The 20,234-nt window shown below is 36.4% G+C and overlaps 1 protein-coding gene across 11 annotated transcripts in view; it reads left to right on the forward strand.

The window, feature by feature from the left end:
- GALNT13 (polypeptide N-acetylgalactosaminyltransferase 13) overlaps positions 1 to 20,234 on the forward strand; it is a 580,804-nt gene that overhangs the window by 547,145 nt on the left and 13,425 nt on the right. For all 11 annotated transcript variants that reach the window (XM_002812491.6, XM_024243884.3, XM_054549372.2 and 8 more), the window contains one exon: positions 18,588 to 18,722. In XM_002812491.6, the coding sequence (XP_002812537.1) occupies positions 18,588 to 18,722 (135 nt within the window). The remainder of the gene's footprint in view (positions 1 to 18,587; positions 18,723 to 20,234) is intronic.

Genomic DNA, 20,234 nt, shown 5'->3' on the forward strand with positions numbered 1-20,234 from the left:
AAGGCCTTTTCTACATCTATTGAGATAATCATGTGGTTTTTGTCTTTGGTTCTGTTTATATGCTGGATTACATTTATTGATTTGTGTATATTGAATCAGCCTTGCATCCCAAGACATAGGCATGGGCAAGGACTTCATGTCTAAAACACCAAAAGCAATGGCAACAAAAGCCAAAATTGACAAATGGGATCTCATTAAACTAAAGAGCTTCTGCACAGCAAAAGAAACTACCATCAGAGTGAACAGGCAACCTACAAAATGGGAGAAAATTTTCACAACCTACTCATCTGACAAAGGGCTAATATCCAGAATCTACAATGAACTCAAACAAATTTACAAGAAAAAAACAAACAACCTCATCACAAAGTGGGTGAAGGACATGAACAGACACTTCTCAAAAGAAGTCATTTATGCAGCCAAAAAACACATGAAAAAATGCTCACCATCAGTGGCCATCAGAGAAATGCAAATCAAAACCACAATGAGATACCATCTCACACCAGTTAGAATGGCAATCATTAAAAAGTCAGGAAACAACAGGTGCTGGAGAGGATGTGGAGAAATAGGAACACTTTTACACCGTTGGTGGGACTGTAAACTAGTTCAACCATTGTGGAAGTCAGTGTGGCGATTCCTCAGGGATCTAAAACTAGAAATACCATTTGACCCAGCCATCCCATTACTGGGTATATACCCAAAGGACTATAAATCATGTTGCTGTAAAGACACATGCACACGTATGTTTATTGCGGCACTATTCACAATGGCAAAGACTTGGGACCAACCCAAATGTCCAACAATGATAGACTGAATTAAGAAAATGTGGCACATATACACTATGGAATACTATGCAGCCATAAAAAATGATGAGTTCATGTCCTCTGTAGGGACATGGATGAAATTGGAAATCATCATTCTCAGTAAACTATCACAAGAACAAAAAACCAAACATCGCATATTCTCACTCATAGGTGGGAATTGAACAATGAGAACACATGGACACAGGAAGGGGAACATCACACTCTGGGGACTGTTGTGGGGTGGAGGGAGGGGGGAGGGATAGCACTGGGAGATATACCTAATGCTAGATGAGGAGTTAGTGGGTGCAGCGCACCAGCATGGCACATGTATACATATGTAACTAACCTGCACATTGTGCACATGTACCATAAAACTTAAAGTATAATAATAATTTAAAATATATATATATATATTATTGAAAGTAGCCCAGTGTAAGGAGACTAATCAAATGGAAGCTACACATCGATATGGCTAAAACACAATGTTTTAGATGTGTCATTTAAAGTTAACTATATATCCCATATATATTTTGCCTTGCTACAAATATAGTAGTCATACTATGTCAGCAAAGTATCTTCTATTATATGTTTTACTTGCCCTAATTATATACTCATGATGTCAAAAAGGAATTGGATCTGAGATATCATGAGATTGTCATTTTTCTGTATAAATGATGAAGAAAAATTATTTCTAATTTTTTTCCAAATCTATTCTTTTTTTATTATTATTATTATACTTTAAGTTTTAGGGTACAAGTGCACAATGTGCAGGTTAGTTACATATGTATACATGTGCTATGCTGGTGTGCTGCACCCATTAACTCGTCATTTACCATAATCTATTCTTAACATTAAAAGCTATCTTTATACTGAAATATGTCTAATACTTTTTTCTTTGCACAAGAAATATGTTTTCTAGGATTTTATTGCATTCTACACTAATTTGAAGCATGTGTTAGCAGTATGAAATGGGTTTTTTCTTTTTAATTACATCATATATAATTACACATGCAGAAAATATATATATATTTGTTATAGATAGATATCGCTGTTTAAATCCACTTTGAAACAGGATGTAATATAAATAGGCACACAAACCGTATACTCAATCTCACAGGGAATACAAAAGAATCATTAACAATACAGCAAACATTCATAATGCTCTACAGGAGGCATTCAGAAAAAGGTCTGATAAGGACAGGAATGGGTCTAAAAGACTCCACAAAGCACTCAGCGTGCACAGAGAGCAGAGGGTGAGTAAGGACAGCAAGGACACTGCCACAAATGGAATTGAAAGTCTGGAGTGGGACAGTGGAAAATTAACTTTTGTAAGTAGAAGAGCTAAGATTACAATAGAAGGTAAATGTCAAGCAAGGGAATTTTGACTTGAGGGGACAAAAGAAGCAACGAGCTTTCAGACTACAAAGGTTGTCAAAGGATAGTGTGTAATAAGCATCATGAAAATACTTGGACATGCACTTTTGTTATTAAAAATGACACTGTGAATTCAGCCAAATATGAAAAGGGCTTTTTATTCATGTTATTTAGTGTTGAAGTATAATTTCATAGCAAGCAGGGGCAGACTGTAGAAACTTTTTCAATTCATTTCTTTTATTCTGCTATCAAAGGATTTGATCCAATACAAAGCATGAAGCTACATGTGGTGTATACAGAAATGATACCTTTCCATTAAAGGAAAAAGGCTTCAGTAGGTAACCGTGGAAACAACCTAGTGTCCATTCCAATTTCTAATAGAAAATCTTAGTCTTCTAATGAAAACCTACCAGATAGACATACTTCTACTCCAGCTCCCTAGTTCTAACTCTCTAAAAAGGTTTGGAATATTCATTTTATTTAAAAATGTAAAATATGTGTTTATGACTGTAATATGCAAAATTTGATTTCTTCTTTTAACCAAAAAATTCAAAGGTGTGCATTTTAAGATCATAACACCAGGGAATGATCAAAGTGGTCTTGATAGCTCACCATAGCCAGTGTCCAATTCATGGTTTACACATTACCGAGAGCAAGTGCCACTTCTGGGTGGCAGAAATTGTCATGTTCCGATCCACCTAACAAAGAGACCTGATTTTTTTTCTTCACTCAGTGAGTTAACCAAGTTACCCATGAGCTGGACTTATTTTTTTTATTATTATACTTTCAGTTCTAGGGTACATGTGTGCAACGTACAGGTTTATTATATAGGTATGCATGTGCTATGTTGGTTTGCTGCGCCCATTAATTCATCATTTACATTAGGTATTTCTCCTAATGCTATCCCTCCCCCCACCCCATGACAGGCCCTGGTGTGTGATGTTCTCTGCCCTGTGTCCAAGTGTTCTCATTGTTCATTTCCCACCTATGAGTGAAAACATGCAGTGTTTGGTTTTCTGTCTTGTGATAGTTTGCTGAGAATGATGGTTTCCAGCTTCATCCATGTCCCTGCAAAGGACATGAACTCATCCTTTTTTATGGCTGCATACTATTCCATGGTGTATATGTGCCACATTTTCTTAATCCAGTCTATCATTGATGGACATTTGGGTTGGTTCCAAGTCTTTGCTATTGTGAATAGTGCCACAATAAACATATGTGTGCATGTGTCTTTATAGTAGCATGATTTGTAATCCTTTGGGTATATACCCAGTAATGGGATTGCTGGGTCAAATGGTATTTCTAGTTCTAGATCCTTGAGGAATCACCACACTGTCTTCCACAATGACTGAACTAATTTACACTCCCACCAACAGTATAAAAGCATTCCTATTTCTCCACATCCTCTCCAAGCTGGACTTATTTTTTAAATGTATGAATCTTAATGTGGTGTTACTCATAAATCTAACATAAAGACATGGCCCCAAATTTCTGACTGAAGCTTTTAGAGACAAGTTAAAATTGATCTCTGGGATCCCTTGTACAGAAGAATTTCATATAAGTTTTGTAGTTCACTCCAGGAGGTATAACATAACCTTCTCCCTTCCCTGGCATGTGTGCTGTGTTGACTTTCTTCCAAAGATTACAATGTGGAAGAGGACAGTGGCAACTTTATAATGGAGAAATATTGGCAAATACTACCTTGAGTATGTAATCAAGATTCTGTAATGTGAGTCATAGTGATACCTTGCACCCTTGATGTGATGTGATGGGAATGACACTGTACCTTTGTGGTCTTCCACCCCCAACCCTAGACCCCTAATCCAGCCATGAGATAAACATTAGAAAAATTCAAACTGAGAGATATTCTATAAAGTGCCTGATAAGTATTTCTCAAAACTATCATCAAGAAGAGAAAAGTCTGAGCATCTATCAGAGTAGGTTGAGGGGATATGATGACTAAAAATATATTGTGGGATGGGATCTTGGAAAAAAGGAGCATGGATTGGATTCGTAGGGGAACATGATGGAAAACCTAATGAAATCTGAATAAACTCTAGAGTTTGAGAAGTATCACCAAGAAGTGAAATGCTAATTGTGTGGAAAGAACATGGGACTTGGAGCCTGACAGACCATAGTTCAAAGACTGGCTCTCCCACTTGCAAACGGAGTGACTTTGTAGAACTTCTTTAACCTTTGCAAACCTCATAATCCTAATTTGCAAAAAAGGAATAATACTGTATGTGCTATATCATATTTAATATGCAGTATATTTTAAATGACCACTGTCTTTTGTAACACACAACAGTTGCTCCCAAAACGTTGTTTCTCCCCTTGCTTCCAGCCCAACATCAAAAGGCTAGCACCTCTGACCCTCTGGGGGTCTTTTAACCAAAAGAGGCTGCTTTGCTCATCAGTCACATTAAATTCTGCTCCCTGGAAGCTCACCTCAAGCAAAAGCTGAGGGCAGATGATGTATAAATATCTCAGCCCTGTCACTCTTTGAGGGACTGACTCTGACGTGCTTATGCTACACTGGTTGCCAGGGATCCCCAATAGAATTAAGCTCTAGTTATTCACAGTGTAACTAATTAGATAATTTACCATGTATTAGCCTTTTTCTCTTCCCTACCACCATACTTGACTTTTCTGAGATCGTATTCCTAATGAACTACTTGCACTTGAATTACTGTCTCAGTGTCTGCCTTTGGGGGAACCCAAACTAAATAGACCCTGCTCTTAGTTTGTAGCAATACTGACAGATGCTATAAGTAAATAAGATTTCTTTAAACTTGAAGCCATCTAGAAAACTTTGGTATTATTTGCACCCAATGCAAGCATTGTGGTAATAATTGCAAGGTAAGTTTTGAATATTGTGTCTAGTGAAGAGTACTCTCCCTTTACAGATAGAGAGTTGTAAGTAATACGTAAGTATATCATTGTGCCATTTAGGATATTATAATTTGGCTTTTCAGACTCTTTATATATGTAACAATTTTATCTAATTACATGCCTGAATATATCTGGTATAGTATATACCAGAGTTTTAAGAAGTGTCTAAAGATATAAGTGAAAACTTTTAAAATTATATGAAATGTTACAAAAACACCCATAAAAGACATTCAGATGGGATAGCAAAAAGTCTTTTATCATTATTTTTCAGCTATTGAAACAAACACTAAAATATAATAGTTTATCTAGGTGTCATGTGAATGATATATTTATTGTTGTTATGTCTGTTTTACATTCACATGCTTAGATCAGTAAGAACCTCAAAGACCAGGTATCTTGCTGCACAATGGTACCAACTAATGAGACTAGCATAAAGGGAAACTATGTATGTATGTATGTTGCCCGTTGCTGAAGAAGAATATCTCATTTAGGATTCAGTGTTCTTGCCTTGAAATATATGTTCAAAAGCCAGTTCTTCATAGAATAAATACTTAAGGAATGATCCAGTTGAAAAAACATAGGCGAATATACCATCAAGAGAAAGATAAGTTGCTAGAAGATCATTACAAAAAGAAGAGAGTTCAAATGAGGTTGGAATAGTGGGAGAAATTCTTACAGAAATGATAACACTTGGTTAGATGTATGTGTATTGAATTCAGCAGTTAATGAAGGTGATGTGTAATTTGGATAAACCAGACACATTAAACACACAGAAAAGTATGTTGAATAAATAGATGATTGAATAGCTGAGAAATAGAATGATAGAGATGGGTCATGGGATGTTTCACATGGTGAGAACAATTCTAGTTTTTGCATGTTTCCTTTTTCCTAATGGTCCCATATTAGTTTTCTATCGTGTCATAACAAATTACTACAAATTTAGTGGCTTAAAACAACACAAAATTATTATTTCACAGTTTGTAAGAGGAATTCAGGCACAGTGTGGCTGGGTTCTCTGCTCAGGGTCTCACACAGCTGAAATTCAGGTGTTGGCCAGAGCTGTGATCTCAACTGAGCCTCAGGGGATTCCTCTTCCAACCTCCCTGGTTCCTGGCAAAGTTCAGTTTCTTGCAGCTGTAAGACTGACTTCCTATCTTTGTTTGTTGTCTGGATCTCTGCCAGGGTTGCGCTCTGCGAGCAGCTAGAGGCTGCCCTCCGTTATGTGCCATGTAGCTCTCTCCAAATCATGGCAGTTTTCATCATCAGGCCAGCAGGAGATTCCCTCTCTTCAGTGCTAACCCAAGGTTGTATCTAATATCTTTGTAATATAATGTAATGTGATCTTGAAATGACTGTCCTGTCATGGTCACAGTCCGTCCTGCACTTAAGGGAAAGAGGTTATACAGGGCATGTATACCAGGGGACAGAAACCTTGGGTCATCTGCAAATTGTACATCAGTCACATAAAAAGCAATATCTGTACATTCAAGCATAACTCGTGGGATATATTTTGGAAGGGATTCCCAACTGAGCTTAAATTTGCAATTTATATTCTTCAATACTGCAATAGTAAAATATAAGTATCTGGAGCGTAATGTTTATAAATTAGATTTCCCAAATTGTAGACTTCCTTTAAAACCCTTCAGGGCAGAGTCAAGTATTAAAATTACATAAAATTTAACATCGGTAATGTTTAAAATGGGAGGATTTAACAATGAAGTAGAATAGAAATGTCAGTCACATTTTGTTATTATATTACTGCATATGGCTTATTGTATTATCTTGCACTCTTGCTCTGTTTCCCATAAAGACTAGGGAATTTCGAAGACAAATTATTTTCATTTGAATTCAATTCGTAATTATTGGACACTACTCTCCTACTAGAACAGTTTCCATAGGGATTCAAAATATATCCTTAGCATTGTTATTGAGTCTACAAGATTTTTTTAAAAGAATATAAAAACCAATAGGAAAAGATGAGATAGAATATAATCAAATGTAGATTTTATGCATGAATATTGCACAGATAATCACTAATATTTAGATATTACTTGAGGCAAATGCTTTGTTTAGAGCTTACATGAATTTGGCTTATTCAGTCTGTAAAATAGCCTATGAAAGAGGAGGCATATATTTATCCCTTTTCTCAGATGAGGTATCCAACATTTTGACAAAGACTCCCAGTAACCCTGGTCCTGAGTCATACCTCTCAAGCTTAGGTTTGTGTAATCTTCTAGAGCTCATTGTTGCAGTATTGTCCAATTCCAAATATATACAGATATGATACCTACCTGCAGTACAATGGCAGATAGACTATCTGGGTAAAAATGGTAAGAGAGTGCTAAATGAAAAAACTGAAGAATGTATGAAGACTTTAAGGAGATTAGCCTTTTGCTTGGCAAAGCGGAGTGGGAAGGATAGTCCTAGTGATGTAATCAGCACATACCAGGTCAGGGATGGAAGAATGAGATGGCTTGCTGAGTGCAAATTAAGCATCACATTGTTATATATTGTTATATTGAAGTGAAAGCAGAAATAGTGAATGCTTTACAGATGATGTTGAGGACAGGATGAGAATACTGAATATAAGATGCATACCCACAACCTGTTTTTAGTTGTAGAATTTTAGAGCATTAAAGCTGTAAAAAATAAGTGATATCATCTAGATGTGTAAGAGTAAGTTAAGAGTGTACAGCTGGATGCTACTTACTCCTTCTGACCCTCCTCTGCACAAACCACTGAGCTAACAGCCTATACATGAAACCTGAAATCAATTCAGGCATAGGAAAATGTACTGTCTGGGAATAAACTTGGCAGCTCCACTGGTGAATTCAATTCCATCTATGAATTCTCCATGCTGACTTCAGGATGGTGTGAATATGGAGGAAGATAATATTTTAAAAAATAATTCACATTGCTAAAGGTATGATTTTTGTTGCTAAACAGTTTTCTCTCTGATTTCAATACAGATTTTCTTGGGTTATTTTTACAGATGAGGGAGAAAATCATTATGACAAGCTTATTTTCTTACAAGTTTTATTTCTGGATTTTTGTTGACACGCTTTTCAAATTGACTGCTTTCCAAATACCTAAAGAGAGCTCCCAGATGATGCAAAGGTCCAAAATGACTAAATAATGGGTGTGTAAAGAGAAGTTTAAGCACGTGGACAAATAGTGGCAAATAGCAGAGCTTCAGGTACAGAGAGACCTCTGTCACTAAGCAGCTCAGACATATTGGGTGAATCCTGTAACTTCTTTGGCTTCAGTTTCACTTAGCGAAGCAGTTGGCATAATTCGATATATATCAAACTGTGAACTTTTATAGTAAATATTGTCCTGATGAACTCGCACAAGAAAAGTATTTTACAATTTAAATGTAGGGAAATCAAAACCTATATGATAGAGCTGCACCAAATATACATGTAGACATTTTGAATTCAAATATATATTCATTTGTAAACTATACCTTAATACAAATAAAACAAAAATGAATATATGTATATGTATCTAGGCATACATTGTTTTATTACTCTTTGCTTTATTGCGCTTCACGGATATTGCACTTTTTAACAAATTGAATGTGACAACCCTACATGGAGCATGTCTATTGGCTTCATTTTTCCAACAGCATGTGCCCACTTTAAGTCTTTGTGTCAAACTTTAGTAATTCTCCCAATATGTTAAACTTTTTCATCATTATTTTATCTGTAATGATGATCTATGATCAGTGATTTTTTTTTTTTTTTTTTTGAGACAGAGTCTCGCTCTGTCGCCCAGGCTGGAGTGCAGTGGCGCGATCTCGGCTCACTGCAAGCTTCGCCTCCCGGGTTCATCCCATTCTCCTGCCTTAACCTCCCACGGGCGCCTGCCACCACTGACTATTGTAATTGTTTTGTGGTGCTACAAACTGTACCCATATAACAACAGTGAACTTAACTGATGAATGTTGTGTGTAGTCTGACTGCTCCACAGACTGGCCATTCCCTATCTCTCGCTCCACAGGCATTCCTGTTCCTAAAACACAGCAATGTTGAAATTAGGCCAGTTAATAACCCTACAGTGGCATCTGTGTGTTCAAGTGAAAGGAAAGTCACATGTTTCTCACTTTAAATCAAAAGCTATAAAAGATTAAGCTTAGTGAGAAAGGTATGTCAAGAGCCGACACAGGGCAAAAAGTAGGCATCTTGCACCAAACAGCTGACAAAATAGTGAAGGCAAAGGAAAAATTCTTGAAGGAAATTGAAAGTGTTACTCTAGTAAACACATAAATGAAAAGAGAGCAAACAGCCTTATTCCTTATATAGAGACAGTTTTAGTGGTTTGGATAGAAGATCAAACAAGCTATGAAATGCCTTTACACCAAAGCTTCATCCACAGCAGGGCCCTAACTCTAATTCTGTGGTGGGTGAGAAAGCTGCAGAAGAAAAGTTTGAAGCTAGCAGAAGTTGATTTATGAGTTTTAAGGAAAGAAGTTCTCTCCACAACATAAAAGGGCAAGGTAAAGTAGCAAGTGCTGAGGGAGAAGCTGCAGCAAGTTATCCAGAAGATCCAGCTAAGATAACTGATAAATGTGAATACAGTAAACAACAGATTTTCAATGTAGATAAAACAGCACCCAATTGGAAGAAGATGCCATCTGGGACTTCCATAGCTGGAAAAGCGAAGTCAATGCCTGGCTGCAAAGCTTCAAAAGACAGGCTGATTCTCTTGTTAGGAAAAATACAGCGAGTAACTTTAAGTCAAAACCAATGCTCATTTATTTACCATTCCCCAAATCCTAGGGCCCTTAACAATTATGCTGAATCTACTCTGCCTGTGCTCTGTAAATGGAACAACAAGGCCTGGATTACAGCGCATCTGTTTGCAACATGGTGTAGTAAATATTGTAAGCCCACTGTTGAGACCCATTTTTCAGGAAAAAAAGATTCCTTTTAAAATATTACTCCTCATTGATAATTTACTCGGTCACCCAAGAGCTCTGATGGAGATGTACAAGGAGGTTAATGTTTTTATGTCTGCTAACACAATATTCATTCTGCAGACCATAGATCAAGGAGTAAGTTCAACTTTCAAGTCTTACTATTTGAGAAATACATTTTCTAAGGTTCTCACTGCCATAGTGATTCCTGTGATAGATCTGGGCAAAGTAAATTGAAAACTTTATGGAAAGTATTCACAATTCTAGATACCATAAATAACATTTGTGATTCATGGGAGGAGGTCAAAATATCAACAATAACAGGAGTTTGGAAAAAGTTAATCCCAAGCCTCTTAGATGACTTGGAGGGGTTCAAGACATCAGGGGAGGAAATAATTGCAGATAAGGTGGAAATAGCAGGAGAACTAGAATTAGGAGTGGAGCCTGAAGATGTGATTGAATTGCTGCACTCTCAAGCTAAAACTTTAATGAATGAGCATTACTTCTTATTAATGATCAAGGAAAGTGGTTTCTTGAGATGGAACCTACTCCTATTGAAGATGCCGTGAACACTGTTGAAATGACAACAAAGTATTTAGAATATTACATAAACTCAAGTTGATAAAGCAGTGGCAGGTTTTGAGAGGATTAACTCAAATTTTGAAAAAAGTTCTACTGTGGGTAAAATGCTATCAAACAGCATCACATGCTACAGAAAAATCTTTAGTGAAAGGAAAAGTTGATCGATGTGATAAACTTCATTGTTGTCTTATTTTTTAAAATTACTACATCCACCTAACTTTCATCAGTCACCACTCTGGTCAATCTGCAGCCATCAGCATTGAGGCAAGACCTCCATCAGCAGAAAGATTACCGCTCACTGAAGGCTGGGATAATTATTAGCATTTTTAGCAATAAAGTATTTTTAATTAAGGAATATACATTGTTTTTTGAGACACAATGCTACTGCACACTTAATATGGCTACAGTATAGTATAAACATAACTCATACACACAGAGGAACAAAAAAACTCATGTGGCTTGCTTTAAATGTGATACTTGTTTTATTGTAGTGATCTGAAACTGAACCCACAGTATCTCTGAAGTATGCCTGTGTATACGCATGTACATACATACACACTCACACCCCTCTTCATCTATGGATTTAAAAAAGGAAAGAAAGAAACCCTGTGGCAAGATAGAGCAAGTAAAGAGCATTTAATTCCTGAGCCCTTTGCAGAAAGAGACAAGATTCAGGTCCCAATAACACAGCAATGCCTTTGCTTTCTTGCTTTGTAACTTGTACTGCTGGAACAAGGTTTCATTAGCACAGGCTCATGCTAGAGATTTGAGCAAACGTTTGTTTGCAGTTTTTCTAAAGGGTCATGAAAAAAGAGTATTTTAAAAGAAGTAACTATACATAAATTAGGATTTTAAATGTAATACAATTGTTAAAAAAAAGTGGACACCTAGTCTTTCATTATGTAAAATTGATTTAACAGAATATTTTAGATCCTTCTCAGAGAAGTCCTTGAAATTATTTAGATGTTGTTTTAGGTATTTGAAGAATTGTAAAATGTCTTTGGACATTCTCCCTAAAAAGAAAAATCCAGAACAAACCATACATGTATGTGAAAAAGAAAGAATGCTTACCATCTGATATGATTTGGCTGTGTCTCCACCAAAATCTCATCTTGAGTTGTAGCTCCCATAATCCCCACATGTCATGGGAGGGACCTGGTGGGAGATAATTGAATCATGGGGGCAGGTTTTTCCCATGTTGTTCTCATGATAGTGAATAAGTCTCATGAGATCTGATGGTTTTATAAAGGGCAGTTTCCCTGCACACACTCTCTTGCCTGCCACCATGTGAGATGTGCCTTTGCTCCTCCTTCACCTTCCACCACAATTGTGAGCCTCCCCAGCCATGTGGAACTGTGAGTCCATTAAACCTCTTTCCTTTATACATTACCCAGTCTTGGGTATGTCCTTATAGCAGTGTGAGATCAGACTAAAACATCATCTATGAAAAGAAAAATACTGAGATTAAAAGGAATTGAGATTTGAATTGGCTTTATATATAGTATCATCTATTATAGATAGTACTCATTTGATTACAACATAAATTCAGAGGCAGAAATCATTATGACCTCAATAAAGTATACATAAAATCAGGAAAATCACCTAGTCACATTATAAAACACCTTTATGAAGATATAGCTATAATAGAAAAGTATTTTGAAAATGGTTGATTTTATGCTATTGGAAAGTATAACTGGATGTTAAAATTTCAGCCCAGATACCAAGATACAATAAATGTGAAATGTAAAATCAGATTTCCCTATGCAAAATTTGCAATGACAATCTAAAATCATATTTTCCTGTGCAAAATTTGCAAAGACACTTTGGAAATCTGATTTCGTGACTTCAGACGCTTCAACCAGCATGAGGAGGAAAAGGAGGTATGTTAGTTTGCTGGAGCTGTTGTATCAAATTACTGCAAACTAGGTTGCTTAAAACCGTAGAAATTTATTGTCTTACAGTTCTGGAGGCTAGAAGTCTGAAATCAAGGTGTCAGAAGTGCCATACTCCCTCTGAAACCTAAGGGAGAATCATCCTTTTCCTCTTCTAGCTTCCAGTGTTTGCCAACAATCCTTGGTGTCCCATGGCTTGTAGATGCATCATTCCAATCTCTACTTCCATCATCACGTGGCTGTCTTTTCTGTGTCTCTATTCTCTTATAAGGATGCCAGTCCTTTTAGATGAAGGGCCCATCTTACTCCAGTATGACTTCGTCATGAGGACTATCTCCATAAGTGTATACATTTTGTGGTACTGGTGGTTAGGACTTCAGTATATCATCTGGGGAGCCACAGTTCAACCCATAATGGAAGCTATCAGAATATGGAGAAGATTATACTATTTTGCCTGGAGAGATTAGTTGCCCGCCCTCTAGAGGAGATGGGCTGGGATTCTAGCTTCCAGTAAGAGGAGGATTCAAGGCCGGGAAATTCTTGAGTTTGCAACCCATGCAATCACACAGAGCCCTACAATCTTGGAATTCTTGGTAATTTTATAACAATAAGTTCTGCATTTTCATTTTGCACTGGGACCTGCAAATTATGTAGGATGCCAGTTGGAGAGCTTGGTATATGCTTCTGGTACTTGAGAATATGGCAGGCTGTGGCCTGACTCACACATGATAAGGCTGGCTTGTGACAAGTGAATACACGGAGCTGACTGCACTGCCTAAGGTTAGCCTGCGTCCCAGAGTTTTCACAAAAAGTGGCTCACTTATAAAATATGCATTGTCCTCTCTCTTTGCACTTCAGTTAAGAGGTGCTCAGAGGTGGGAATCTCTAAGAAAATCCTAATGGTCTCAGGACAGGGAGCTTTAAATCTCTGGCAGGCCGGAGAACAGGAAGGAGTTATACAAAACAGTTCAAGTAAGACCTCTCTTACAGCTTTGCCACTCTGGAAGAATGAAAAAATAAAAAATAAAAAACTGATTAGCAGACTGGGTGAATTTGGGAGTGGGTAGGAACAGTGAGGGAAAAAAAAAAAGCTTAAGTCGTAAAACAGAAAAAGCCTTTGCCTCTGCAGGCTGCCAACATAAATTAGGCCCAATATGAAGAAGGGGGAATTATTTGATATTACATTGCACTTAGAGTTTTGATTAGTACTACTAAACAGTATATTCTAATTTCTGAATTGAATCCCAAGATGACCTAAACAGGTTAGCCAAAAAAAAAAAAAAATTAAATAAATCATGCACACTATGTTTTTCACTTAGGAATAAGGAAAAATATGTTATCTACTCCAATACATTTTAAAGGGTTAGTGGTGGTGTGGCCTGAATTGTGCTCTTCTAGAAATTCATATGTTGAAGTCTTAACCCCCAGTTCCTTAGAATGTAACCATATTAGAGATGAGTCTTTAAAGAGGTAAAGTTAAAATGGCATCATTAGGGTGCCCTAATCTAATGTAACTGGTGTTTTTATAAAAAGAGGAGATTAGGACACATGCAAACAGAGAAGGAAGACCATGTGAAGACACATGGAGAAGATCCCTCTTGCAAGCTAAAGAGAGTGGCCTAAGCAGAAACCAACTCTACTAAGATCTTGATCTTGGACTTCCAGCCTCCAAACCTGTCAGGAAATAAATTTCTGTTGCTTAGTCCACCCAGTCCATACTACTTTGTTATGGCAGCCCTAGTGAACTAATACAACAGTAAACAATAAAAACTGAGTTATTACAGTGATTAATTAGTTTGTTGGTTTGTTTGTTTTTTTTAGAGGAGTCTCGCTCTGTAGCCCAGGCTGGAGTGCAGTGGCGCAATCTCCGCTCACTGCAAGCTCCACCTCCTGGGCTCATGCCATTCTCCTGCCTCAGCCTCCCAAGTAGCTGGGACTACAGGCGCCCGCCACCAAGCCCGGCTGATTTTTTGTATTTTTAGTAGACACGGGGTTTCACCGTGTTAGCCAGGATGTTCTCAATCTCCTGACCTCGTGATCCGCCCGCCTCGGCCTCCCAAAGTGCTGGGATTACAGGCATAATAATCAACAAGGTCCACAAATTGGAGCATAGACATTATCACCTGTGTCATTATCACCATCTTATAAGATAGCTGAGATTAAAAGAGTTGACTCAAAAATGGCCATTTTAGTGGTTGTTTGTAGACCTAGCTTGACTGAAGGACTACATAAGAATATATGTGATACTAGATAGCTCATAATTTTACAGTTTAGACAACATGAACATTAAGTGTGAAACAGAATTTTAAAAACGCTATAAATTACTAAATCCATAGGATTCATACAAAGAGCTCTACATGTTACATTTTGCAGTACTGTAAGTTGGTATACATTCATAGAAATATATAAATGTAATTGCACAATAAAAGAATAGAGCAAATTTATTTAATATATATGAAGCATAGAACACATTTTTTAAAAAAGGTAGTGTTCAATTAATGTTAACATTCTCCCTGTTTCCTCTTTTATAATGGAAGGAAAGGCACAGAGATTGATTGTTTTTCCCTGCTTCTAGTCACCTTAGCTTAATTAAAGTGATTAGACTTTGAACCAATTAATTGTCATTAAAGTCAGGCTGGCACTGGAACAAATGGAAACATGTTAAATCTATGGTTCATGTAACACAGTTCTGCTTTACTAAGTATTGGTAACCGATGATAAAGCAATTTGAGAGATAATTAGAAAAGGAAGAAGAATAGTTTCCATTATTTTAAGAGAATGTACAATGAGATTTTATTAATGAATGAATCAATCATGTATAGTGTAGTTATCAGCATTTGTGACAGTTTAAGGTAAAGTGCTTCATTGGTGTGCAGGTTAGAAATATTTTAACTCACATAGTCAGGCATAAAGGTTTCAACCACAGCAAGGACAGGCTAGGCCTTACACCTACTAACTGAGAGTGTCTGTGGAGTAGTGAGACGGAAAAACAAGCAGCAGCTATAGGGAATAGCTGCTTCCTAGGAAATACAGCATGAGATTTGGAGATTGTCCCCAAAGTCATAAAGGAACTCATAAGTAGTTAATCTAGAGGGTCATAATACAACGCTGAAATTATCAGAAACATCTGTCATCAGGTATTATAAACTCTCTCTCGGGACTTGTGCAGTGGCCAAGGGGTCAGCACAGACAGGCAAGAGCAAACATTGCTGGACCCTTATACTAAAATTTCTTGGCAGTATTGGGAAGAAATCCTCAATTTGGGATTAACTCCAAGACTGGGAATAATAACTCTAAATATCAGCTACTGAATTTTGTCTGTGTGCCAGAATCTCTGCAAAATATTTCACATATAATATTTTCAGTATACCCAAAGTGAATTCCATGAACCTTTTACAGTAGTAAATATGAAAAAATTTTCATGATGACAATTATGAGTTAAAAAGCTAATGGATATAAATGATAAATAATTGAGATCAAACCTAATAATTTCCAGATAAAATCAAGAAGGATATATATATACTGACACGCACTGACTTTTTGTTATTATAAAGAGTAAAAGACATCCTAGAAACAAGCATACAAATGAGATTATTTCCCAGGTACAAAAAGCAAATTAATCCTGATTTTACATTAATCCAAGAAAAATAAGGAAGCATTATCTACAGATTGTTTTAACAAAAATTGCTTGTGAGCCAAATATTTTAACATCTGTTAATTTTTTTTCAAGTACAAAGGCCAAAAAAAATTTAGCAGACATATAATTTATATACACATATAAGTACAGAAACTATTCTACAAATATATCTTTCTTAAATGTAATTTACTTATAACTCTAACAACCACAAATGAATCTAAATTAGAAATTGAGGATCAAGGGATATGGTAGACTGCTCTCTCAAAGGTTCAACAGGTACTGTTTCCAAACTATCTTAAGAGACTGGAGAAGAATACACTGTATAAAAACGGCCTGAGCCATTAGAAAATTAAGGCTGAAATGGATGTTATGATGTTTCCTTTTACACTGGCATTTGTACACTTTAAAAGGAAGCAATTTTAATGTCGAAGGCTATCCTTCAGTATTGAAATAATCCTATAATGAACAAAAGAAATTTCTCTAGAAATTTCCTTCTCTCAGCTTAAGATTCTCACTTGTGTAATTAAATAAGTTTGTAATCGTGTTTAAAATAATACTGTTTGGGGAGGATACGAATATTTCTGTTTGATGAGTTTTTATTTTATTCTTCTTAGGTGACCAGATGTTCTTCATAAAAACGTATGAACATGAAAAAGTAATGAACCTAGAAAATTTATTTGTGAATTGCATATATGAAGTCTGTGATATATTTTACATAATTCAATTAAATGTACTTCACATTTCTCAAATTTGTATATTATTGAGAAAATGTATAACCTTTGTGAAGAATTTTCTGGTTGTAGTTGTTGTTGTTGTTGTTGTTGTTGTTTTGAGACTGGGTCTTGCTCTGTCACCCAGACTGAGTGCAGTGGTGTGATCATGGCTCAAGCAATCTGCCAACCTCAGCCTCTCCCACCTCAGCCTCCCAAGTAGTGGGGACAACAGGCGTGTACCACCATGCTTGGATAATTTTCTTTTTATTATTGTTTGTAGAGCTGACATCTCTGTATGTTTCCCTGGCTGGTCTTAAACTCCTGAGCTCAAGCAATCCTCTCGCCTTAGCCTCCCAAAGTGTTGGGATTACAGGCATGAGCCACCAACCCACTGACCCAGCCCCCTATAATTTCCTTTTAAGCGGTTGGCAGAAGAGGGTATTTGTGTTCCGTCATTGATTTTGCCGCTTCCTCTCACCACTTCTTGTGATCTTCATAGAAGTTCTGAGTAGCAGTGCTGCAGAGGCAACTCTTCCAAGACTAACTCGTTCAGCTTACCGAGCTCCAGAGTTTATGTTATTTGTAAAGCTGACTTCCTCAGATTTCATCAGATATCTTTGAAAAACAAAAAGACCCTGATATGACCTTTCTCATTATGTATTCTGTTGACATTGCAAGGAGAAAGAAAAACCCACAGAATACTGAACAATGCTTATCATAGTTAAAAGAAGAAAACACATTCTATAATTATGTGCTTAATAACCCTCATGAGGCTGGGCGCAGTGGCTCACACCTGTAATCCCAGCACTTTGGGAGGCCGAGGCAGGTGGATCATGAGGTCGGGAGATTGAGACCATCCTGGCCAACATAGTGAAACCCCGTCTCTACTAAAATACAAAACATTAGCCCAGCATGATGGTGCATGCCTGTAGTCCCAGCTACTCGGGAGGCTGAGGCAGGAGAATCGCTTGAACCCGGGAGGCAGAGGTTGCAGTGAGCCCAGATCACGCCAGTGCACTCCAGCCAGACGACAGAGCAAGACTCCGTCTACAAAAACAAAAACCCTCATGAAACCTTAATAATCAATGTTGTAAATAAATTATTCACACCAGGAGCAAAATAATAAAGATTATTATAGTTCAATTGAATTATCTAACAAAGAGTCCATAATGCATCGTGACATTTCTTGGATATTTTCAGAAGAATTGATGTAGTTAAGCTTAGGCAAACCATATTAGAGAAATAAGTGTAGAGCCTACCTTTAATAAGATCTCCAGAGAAGATACTTCTACAACCTTCAGAAGCTCACTGAAAATATTTAATAAAACTTATACGATGTACTTATGTTATCAGAAGAAAGATTTAAACTTCTATATGAAAAAATGACATTGTAGAATTGGAGAATTTGTCATACGATAGTAGGAACAGGGACTGCCTTCACTGAGCTCCATGCAGTTTGCAAACTTTATTTAACCTGTTGTGAGCTTTATAGTGCAAGTATCATGCAAGAAATACAGTGCCAGCAAATAATGGGTATTTAAAAGTTTGTTTTGTTAAACTGAGGCCTCACCAAAACATCGTAAAACAGATGACTTTGTCCCTGTTTTGCAGTTGAGGAAAAAGACTCAAAGAGATGAATTAACTTTCTCAAGATAACATACCAGCAATCGTTTGAAAACACAAGTTTATCTGATACAAAAGCTTCCACGGATAGATCTGCTCTATTGTGACATTTTAAAACATACATATTATTTTATTAGCTGAATTTTATATTTTCAGGTATTTTCTTACACTGCTGATAAAGAAATCCGAACCGATGACTTGTGCTTGGATGTTTCTAGACTCAATGGACCTGTAATCATGTTAAAATGCCACCATATGAGAGGAAATCAGTTATGGGAATATGATGCTGAGGTATAGTATTTTCTTAATTTACTTATTATTTGATGCTTAAGCTCAGTTATATATTTCAACATTCAACATTTAAATCTTAAGCTGGTTTTTATCTACATTGGCAGAATTAGATTTTCAAGCATGCAGGCTCATATCCGGTAACATTAGGATGGCATATCATATAAACAGGTTTCTCCAAATTGGTCCATTAATATAAAATATGAATGAGGACAATAAAATCAGTTTTGTGTATGACAACTTGTTATCTCCATGTACATGCCAAACATAAATTAGGCAAGAGGTAAGCTAAGCCTATCTGAGAGGTTTGTATGAAGATGTGCATACAGGATAATATTGACAATATGTCCATATTTTCAAATTTTAAATTTTACAATACTGATCACTGACATTTATGTTCCTCAACTGGAAGGAACAATATCTGACAAGATTAACAAGATTTCTTTACTGTTTGCAATTGTAAATATTTTGCAGAATTCAATAAACTAATTAGTCACATAAAAAGCTGAGTAGCCTCTTCTCAATATAGCACACCTTTCTGACAGAGGGAGAGAAAACCACAAAATTACTGTTGGAAATTTATCTCCAGGCAGTGTGTAAAAACCAGATCAGCCATCAGATGGAGCTAATAAAAAAGAAATATTTTCCTTTGCATAAGGAAGCTTACTCTTGAAAACAGCTTCATTTCTTTCAGTTTTCTTTTTTGATTAACAAAATGAATTGGTTGTCTGTGTTACATTTCCCACATTATTAAGTGGTAGGTGATTTATTTAAAAGGAAAACTAAACTTCGTTCTGCTTAAAAGATAAATACTACTATAGAGGTAAATGAGTCTCACAGATGCAGTATTCCATGCAAGCCTAAAATTTTCTACAAGAATAACATTTTAAAAACCAATCTACAAAGTTTTTGGTACTGTTGATATTTTAGCAAGACCTTTTTAAAACCTTTTTGAATGTCGTTTTAATATTTGCATGAGCCTGTAGTTTCTTAAGTTGAATATTAGAAAAACTTACTGAATTCTCATAGGATTTGAAACTGGTTATGTAGGGTTAATTTTGGGCCTAACACTCATACAGGATCTTAGGACACAAAATCATCTTCTGGGCCATAATTGAGGACAAACTCTGAGAATTCTTCTTATGTTGTACCAGTGTGTTCTATTAAGATGCTATTGCCTTCGCTATATCTTACTCACCTTGTCTGACCACCAATTTTTTTCTCTTCAACTATTATTTATTGGTACCATCCTTGATATTAAGCCTACAGAAAACAGTGCCTTTGCAAAATACATGTAGGTAAATCCTTCATCAGTACTCTCTTCTATGAGGAAAAGTGCAGTAAAATGTACAGATATAGTAGAAATCCTATAAGTGATATCTATTTTTAAATAAAACTTGTTCTTGTTGTTGTTACTGTTTAGTTTCTACCAGGAACCTGGGACTCTACTGAGCTTATGCTAAAAATAAGAAAATCTAGGATATATTTATTAAGAAAGGGGAATGATCGTATACA

Source organism: Pongo abelii, chromosome 11 (genome assembly GCF_028885655.2).
Source record: "Pongo abelii isolate AG06213 chromosome 11, NHGRI_mPonAbe1-v2.0_pri, whole genome shotgun sequence".
Lineage (NCBI taxonomy): Eukaryota > Metazoa > Chordata > Mammalia > Primates > Hominidae > Pongo > Pongo abelii.